At 34.2% G+C, this 8638-nt stretch overlaps 1 protein-coding gene across 4 annotated transcripts in view; it reads right to left on the bottom strand.

Annotated features, from left to right (window-relative positions):
• Window positions 1-1898: 1898 nt before the first annotated feature.
• Window positions 1899-8638, bottom strand: part of NCK2 (NCK adaptor protein 2) — a 73453-nt gene continuing 66713 nt past the window's right edge. For all 4 annotated transcript variants that reach the window (XM_058186614.1, XM_058186612.1, XM_058186613.1 and 1 more), the window contains one exon: window positions 1899-2929. In XM_058186614.1, coding sequence (XP_058042597.1) covers window positions 2735-2929 — 195 coding nt within the window. In that variant the 3' untranslated portion in view covers window positions 1899-2734. The remainder of the gene's footprint in view (window positions 2930-8638) is intronic.

Here is an 8638-nt window from a genome sequence, read left to right as displayed (position 1 = left end):
GGGTCGCATGATTACTTACAATATGATAAAGTTATTGTATTATAAATTATAAAAGTTATATATGAATGCCATACTAAAAATATGGAATAGTTACAAATCCAGCTATATCCGAAAATACTTTGTTGGCCTCAGCTTGAGAAGCATTTTAAACAGTGAATAAAAACAAATAGTAAACATATTCAGACTTGATATTACAGGAAGATGGAGGGAGCTTAAGAAGAAATCAAGAGAACAATTAATTATAGAGGGATTTAACTTTCAATAGTTCCATATGCGTAATAAAGAGAATGATTTAATATATATTTAAAAGGACCTGGGACAGACTGTGATGAAATGGCATTTGGAAATGAGTTATGTACAAATAGTGAACACTTAATTGCTAAAATGTGTAAACTTTTATTGAAATTTGAAATAGTGAGTTAAAAAATGTATTATAAAATGAGCCAAGTATTTTGTTTATAATCATTAAATGGATAAAATGGGAGACCATGTGATTAAAAAAATCTAAAATTCAGTCTTACAATTTAAAAGAACACTTTTAAAAAAATGATGTATCAGTATATGACACCACAGAAATTGTCTAGAGCAGGGTGTCAAACTCATGTCGTCACAGTAGCATCACTTGACGTATCAAGACTTTTTTCCCCTTCACTAAACTGGGCATGGGCATGGCCAGTGTGTGACGCATTCAGCCTGTAGGCCGGGAGTTTGACAGCCCTAGTCTAGAATGCATAAAGTTACTTCTAATCATTCTTGGAAATGTGAAAAACATAAAGGGACATTTTACCATGCATGGTGGAGTTATGAAGAAGTTAAAAATATGTTGCACACAAATATATTTAGTGATGCAGAGAGTTTTGGGAACCAGAACTTTTCTTATTAGAACTTATGGACAATAAACTTAAAAGGATCATGGACAATTGGTTTTATACATGGCAACTGAAGAAGGCTATTATATGCACAAAGATGAAAGACCACAGAAACAACAATAATGGAGGAATGGATTATGAAAATGGCTGTGTTTGCAGAGATAGCTACATTGATTTGTTTTATTAAGGAAGGAACTGCGACTATTTTTATAAATATTGGAAACCCTTTATAGACATTTTGCTGAAAATGGACAAAAACTAATTGCTGATGTCAGCACTGATTTAAAAAGTTTGTTTATGGGAAGAAGGGAGCTTTCATATGCAATATGAGATACCGAAGATGGTTTATAATTGCTACAAAATGAGAAATCAGCTATTTTCCTTTTTTTAAAATCTTATTATAATCTTTCTTTTTCTATTTCTTCTACCATGTTTCTGTGGCTTTTAAAACCTTTGTAACATCTTTTAATAAAAAATTGTTCATTAAAAATTAACAGTTAATGATATCCATGCTATTTCAACAAAGCAAAACTATAAAATATTTTAATTTGTCCAGATTTATGTAAAGGGGAAATGCTATCTTTGCATTGATTTGACAATGATACCACTGTCAATGCCATTACCAAGGATAAATTCAATACTCCATCTTCACATGATACCTTTTTATTACAATATCAAAAAAGTGGGGTGGGGGAGGTATGCAAGTTTTCAGGATCAACAAGGTCCTTTTTTTAATATTTTCAGGAATGTGCCATCAATACTATATTTAAAACCATAAGAAGGTTAAAAGAAACACAAAAGAAACGCATTTTCTTCATATAACATTCTGTGTGTCTTACTACCAATCACACCACCTTCTGTAAACCCTGATTTTTTTGTTATGCAAATATATATATATATTATAAGTAAGTATGTATGTATGTTATGTATGTATGTATGTGCTGGAAGCCCCACCCACCCATAATTAGCTATGTTTATTAAACTTCTGTATTAGTGTCAATCGGCTACAGATACATATTACTTTAAGAATTAAATACATAACTGTTTAATTCAAACAAGCAGAAGGGCAAGAAGAGAAAGCATTATGTGGATGGCACATCTGGTTGTAGATACCAAAACATTCAACCATTACAATTCAATGATTCTCTAAGTAATCAACTTTCAATGAAACATCTCGGTTGAAATTACATGTCAAAATACGCTAGATAGTTTTCTTTACTACAATCATACCGTAGTAGTTTAAGAAGAACTATTACAAAATGCTTTAGTTAGTGTACTCTTCACAAAGAGCCAAAGAAGCAATGTAATAGTTGTAGGAGAGTGTGGGAAGAATGCTTCTAGAAACTAGGAATTTCAGAAATATATTACTTGGTAAGCAAAATAGCTACAGAACTCACAGCCACAACCGTTATGTCTACTATTATTTCACTTAGTTAGCTGCAGGTTCAGTGCATTCAACTGTGCCCAGTCTCTCAATGATGATTTCTGCCATCAGGAGCCGTCTGATAACACTGTTTCTCACTCAAGAACACCCCTCCTTTATCTGGATTAACTCTGTAAACGTGTACATAGAAAGAGTTAAAAACCCAGGAAATAAAACGAGTGCTTACAATGGCCCACCTAAGTGAAAATTTCAACCTGAGGGGATTCAAAACAACTTAATTTTTAAAAAGACTAATAAGCAAAAATGGGGGTAGAGAAAAGCAAGGAGGAAAAGAGAATATAACCAACAGAGCAAATACTCAGAAACAGACCATTCACTGACAGTTGTGTCTGGTGCAGAGTGCCCTGCTCTATAAAAGTGATTGAGGACCTAAGGCTTTTAAGTTACAAAAGGCCCCAGCAGGCCTAGTCCATCTTCAATGTCACTGAAGTGCTTTGACAAGATATAACTTTTCCCCGTGCTCACTGGTGAAGATAGGAGCCTTTTTGTAGTGTTCCACCAACTCATCCATAGTATTAAATCGACGCTGCCCAATGCAATAGACATTGTCCACCAGCTGCACCTTGAAATGTTTGTTCTTCCCTGAAGCCTTTAGAGATACTGAAAAGTCACTGGGCTGTAGAGAGAAAGAAAAGACAAATGTTTAGAGAATGCACAACATGGGATTTAAAGTCTGTTACAAGAGAAATTATCTGTACTCCGTCTCCACATACACTAAGGATTAAGTATTTTAAAATGTGTATTACTATCATCAATGGCAGAGTAGCTATCCAGCGAAAGTATCTTAGTAACATCATAGACTAATATAAATCAATCCATTTATCCAGAATATTACTGATTTAAACCAAAGGTCTCCAACTATCTAGAGAAAAACTTCTATGCACACTCAATAAATGTAAATATTCAAATGGAGAAATAAGATCACTATGCTAGCTTTACATTTAATTTCATGACCACAAGAGGGCCTTTCTTATTTTTTTTAAAGGGTGCCTAACACAAGTTTTAACAATTCAACATTTAACACGGCCCAAGATAAATATGTGCAAATGCCACATTACTGGTTTAAAAATATATTAAAAACTCTGCTCCTCTTATCTCATTATATAAGAACTAAGTTTTCAAACAATGAACTCATTTTTGCTATTTGCAAAGGGGAAAAAAATCACTCAGCAAAGATTCTTGAGCACACAGATTTTTCTTCCCGTTATTTCATTTAGCCTCTGACTGCGATGATTTTCTACTGACAATAGTTCACTTGTTTCACTTTAAAATGATTTGCTTCAAAAATATTTTTTCATTTCCCAAATTCGTGTAGTGAAATATTAATCTCTTTTGGCTATTTACCTAGTTCAGTGCAGGAGCATGTTTAAATAACAAAACTGGTACAAATGATTGATTTGTAAACTGAATATAGGAAGTCCTCAACTTACAACCACAATTTAATTCATCCAAGTTACTGTGATAGACCAATGCAGAAAATAAACAAAATAAAGTTTAAAGCAGAATTAAAATACATTTGTAAAACAGTCTAATATCCGTAAGTGAGATCCAAGATACAGACTATATTAAATTACAATGTAAATATTAAAATTATAGCATATATGATAACATTTTATATGATAACAGTGGTATCTAAAACTATTAATATCAACAAAAAAACAATATCTAAATTTTAAATGAATGGTAGTTACAAAGAATGCATTGCGGGAGATTGGTCCATCAAAGTCTGATGGACATACTAGCTAAAACATGCTTCATCTATGAGCACTAAGACGTGCTTCATCTATGGCCATACACTGAATCTGTGTGACTAGGATATATACTAATCATTTTGATGTCTCCATAAAAGGACCAACAAAAAAAGATATGTTTTCTAGTTCTACTTCTCTGGAATTAAAGGGCGAGAAACTTATGCCATAAGGAGCATAATGGAATAAGTTGTGACAGTCATAAAACAGGTCACCCATGTGACCGACCTGATTTTGCTACCTTTTAAAAAGCAACCTCGATGGTCGTTAGGTGGGCTAGTTTTCCTGAAAACCAGAAGTAAATGCTGCTTTTTTGGTAAAACATCGTAAAACACAGGATGCTGCAAACAGCAGTAAATGTGGGCCAGTTGCTAAGCCGCCAGAAATGCAGTCATGTGATCATTGGGGCCCCACTGGTGAAAATTTCACAATTGCCTCGTAAGTACTGCCAGGGAGGTCTGTCATAACTTTAAACAGTCATTAAGCAACCAGTTGAAAATCGAGGACTACCTTTATAGGTTGCCAATAGCTCCTTTGCTAAAGGATTAGGTAAATTCTTTGTTAAAGGGTTAGGTAAATTCAAGTTCTCTCATGCTATCTGTGAAGCGTGTACAGGAGCTGTAACTGATACAAAGTGATGCAGCTTTTTTTTTCCTTTCAAGTCTTGTAAACACATACTGTGTTTACACTGATAGAGGGGTTTTCAGAACTTAACTATGTTTTTCTACTTTGATATTTTAAAGAGCTTAGAATGATCTGATGGATGACCAATCTTGTTATGATCTAACCCAGAGGCAGTATCTGCAGTAGTTCCTATTTCCTGAAACCCTTGTTTGCTTTTACCCTGAATTTATTCCTTTTCTGCATGTTTATTCAGAGGTAGAAAGCCATATATGGCTCTCAGCTGAAAAAAACCAGAACAAAATGATGACCTAAAATTTATTAGAAATTATGTTGAATAAAGCTCATTTTACGGATTGAATTTTCCATTATGCTATCCTGGCAAACTGATTATGCCAATACTTTGCACTATCTAATTGTAGAAGGCACATTTACTTCTAAAATTAATTTATTTGCCCAAATTTTCTACCAATAGAAAATTTATTGCTCATTCTCCATATTATGCAGGAACTATTGCCAAGAAAAATTATGGGAGCAAGAATTTGTAATGCTAAACTCTATTTGCTATGAGTACTTGTACTTTAAAACAGGGCACTTGTACTTTAAAACAAGGGTCCTCAATGGGCCACAGCCCATTGGAAACTGTGCTGCACAAGTAGTGGACATGCATGTGAAACCATCCCCTCTCCCACCACCGCTGCCAGTTCACAGAGTCGGAAAGGTTGGGGACCACTGCTTTAAAAGATACAAAAACAACAAACAAAAAAAGAGAAAAAACATCTGATTCAGAACTGAATGTCTGAGACAAATGTTCAAGGATGTTCAAAGATTGTTTATTTCATTGAGAAAAAAACTTTACATTTAAATTTTACCACTATGTCACTATTGGAAAACTCCAAATTGGGGAACAGAAACTGAATCTAGGTATGAAAACCTGTTTCATTGGCTATTGGAACGTGGTTCTGATAGTATTAACGTTTGTTGAAATAAAAGAGACATTGGTAAGGAAAAAATGCGGGAGATAAACTGGTACTGATGGAAGATTAAATACATTATTTCCTTTGTACACTGCTCTAATCCTGCCAATTCAAAGCAGTGATTTCAATTACTTTAAAATTTGAAGTAGAATTTCCTCTCGATAGACAAAGTGAGCATTATGACAGCCACGGAAAACAAAGTATAGTGGTTAAGATTGATTTCTATACTAGTGACAGCTTATCTGGAGAAGGAAAAATCAAAGCAATGTGCTGAACAAGGCCTACGCAGCTATCTCAGACTCATTAGTTACAAAGCAGACATAAAATAATGTTTCTGTCAAAGACATTTCTACTGAAAAATGAATATTAATAATTGCTTTCCAAATCAAACTCTCATATTTACATTTCAAATGCATATGCCTATCATTTTTCCTTCCACCAAATAACAAAGACATTGTTTTTGTGGCATTATATTTAAAAAGGGCGGAAGAGGATGAGGGGAAAAATCTTTAGTTCTCTTCAGAGAAGCGCTGCCGAACAAGAGGCTCTGACAATCTTCCTTCTGCAGAAAGGAAAGGAAAGGTCTAGGCTCCCACCTTTCTCCTCACAATGGGCAAATATTTTAAGTAACAACAGGAAATGGGGAAAAAAATGCATATGTCACTGAATGTATTCTTGACTTCTTCCTGTTGTGAATATTTAATTAATAAAACCTTAAGACTTCATCTTGGCATGTTATGCAGACTACAGTGTGTGGAGGTTAAAGTCAGTTTCAAACTATTCCCTGCTGTCTTCCGTTGAACTCATTTCAAGAGTGTTTATTTTTATAGTTTGCATCTGTTTGCCTTTTGGGTTTTCAGCTCTTGGCAGATATTTCTGTGACTTTTCCCACTGGACATGGTTGCTACAGCTGGATGGTTTGCAAACAATATTTCCCAGGCTTAAGACTAGTGGAGCTGCTGCAATTGTGACAGCTACTTTAAGGAGACATCTGAACTAGTTACTTGCTATGGGTCAAACTCTAACGCATAGCTGATCAGTGTCAGTCACCATGACAAATATAAAACCAGCCTTTGTAAAGGTTCAAAATAAAAAAAAATATGTAAAAAGAAATGTTTTTTCCATCTTTAGTTCTGTACTAAATAGTTACAACTCAAAATGCATTTTCCAAGTTTCCATACTTTTGGATCTTTGCTGGAAAATTGACAATTTGAATCAGGCGACATGAAAACAATTACACCTGGTAATGGCATGCCAGTCTCAAACCTCTTGTTTAATACAGTATCATTATAGATAACTCTAGACTTACAACAGTTCATTTAGTGACTGTTCAAAATTACAATGGCACTGAAAAAAACGGACTTATGACTGTTTTTCACACTTACGAACTTTGTAGCATCCCCATGATCAGGTGATCAAAATTCAGACGCTTGACAATTGACTCATACTTAAGACCGTTGCTGTGTCATGTGATCAACTTTTGCAACCTTCTGACAAGCAAAATCAATGCGGAAGCCAGATTCACTTGACAATCATGTTACTAACTCATCGACGGCAATGATTCATTTAACAACTGTGGCAAGAAAGGTTGTAAAATGGGGCAAAAGTCACAACAAATGCCTCATTTGACAACAGAAACGTTGGGCTCAATTGTGGTTGTAAGTCGAAAACTACTTGTATTACAGCATCCTCTTATGCAAGAAATCTACTTTCTTCTCAAGGTCTAACAAGCCTAGCCTTTTACCCTCTAATCATCATAGAAAACTATAGTAACTATTTAGTAACACAGCATGCTGTTTTCCCTCCCCCATTTCAATATTTAATTATTTTTCAATTCGTACTTTTCTAAAAAAAAAAAATAAGCTCAGCTCTATCTATGAGTTAATTTTGGATATTTAGAACACATGCCCGCTTGTGTCTATAACCTTCTGATATATAGGAAAAATGCATGCCAGAATCAAAGGTCATAAAGATCCTGTAGAAACCCATTCTGTCCTTTTCCTCCTCCTCCATCTATATGCTACAGGAATGTAGAAATAAATCTTCAGTCAATTATTCTGTAATTTGCTTTGCATATAGCTGCCATCCTCATAACATTTCTCAGATAACAACCTCAATAATTTCCTTTGTTTTTTACATAATACATATCACCAAATTAGTAGTATGCTGGCTAAAAATTCTGGCAATTTTTAAGCTCAATGAATTTAAGAACACCAGATTCAGAAAAGGTGCAATTAAATTCACCAATCAATGCTTTATTCCTGTCAAAAAAAATCATTTGAATAAATGTAAAACAGAAAGAATAGTCTCTTGGCTTTTTCCCTTTTCTTTGATGAAGATTAATGGTTATACTTTCTATTTGTTCTAGCTATGGAGCATACTATGTCTTGAATTCTATAATTCATAAATTGAATATAAATATTGGATTTGATTTTTATTTAGGGCAGTTCACAAAGTGTTCTTCTAGCACAGCAGGACATCTTTTAAAAAGTGCATAACGCTACTTGCCCAAAGGCATTAGAGTCTTGAATTGTCCTAAACGTATTCAAAAAGATCACAAGGGAAAACTTGTGTTGCTCTTCAGCTTAAAAGTACAAAAAACACTATGAGTCAGCAAAGGCCACTGAAAAGTCATGATGAGTATATAATAATCTGCGTGCTATTTCTGAAACTCAAAAATTTTTGTAAAGCGAATATTGAAATCACCATTGGCCTTCTGTGGTCAAACTTCAGATAAGATAAAATGATCTCATAACTAATGATCAGTTCTAAGGAGGTGCCAGCTGATGGGACTGAAATGCCCTACGAGCACTTCTCATTCCATATTCAAAGAATATGCAAAGAATTAGCAAAGAGAACTCTTTTATCTTATGTTATTCATAATTTTTCAAGGAACTGATCCAAGGCCTAAGATATAAATCAAGTACAGGTAATCCTCAACTTACGACCACAATTGAGCCCAAAAAAATTTATGTTGCT

Source organism: Ahaetulla prasina, chromosome 5, assembly GCF_028640845.1.
Source record: "Ahaetulla prasina isolate Xishuangbanna chromosome 5, ASM2864084v1, whole genome shotgun sequence".
Taxonomy (NCBI): domain Eukaryota; kingdom Metazoa; phylum Chordata; class Lepidosauria; order Squamata; family Colubridae; genus Ahaetulla; species Ahaetulla prasina.
The sequence above is the reverse complement of the archived record's forward strand: the minus strand, read 5'-3'. Positions and strand labels throughout refer to the sequence as shown.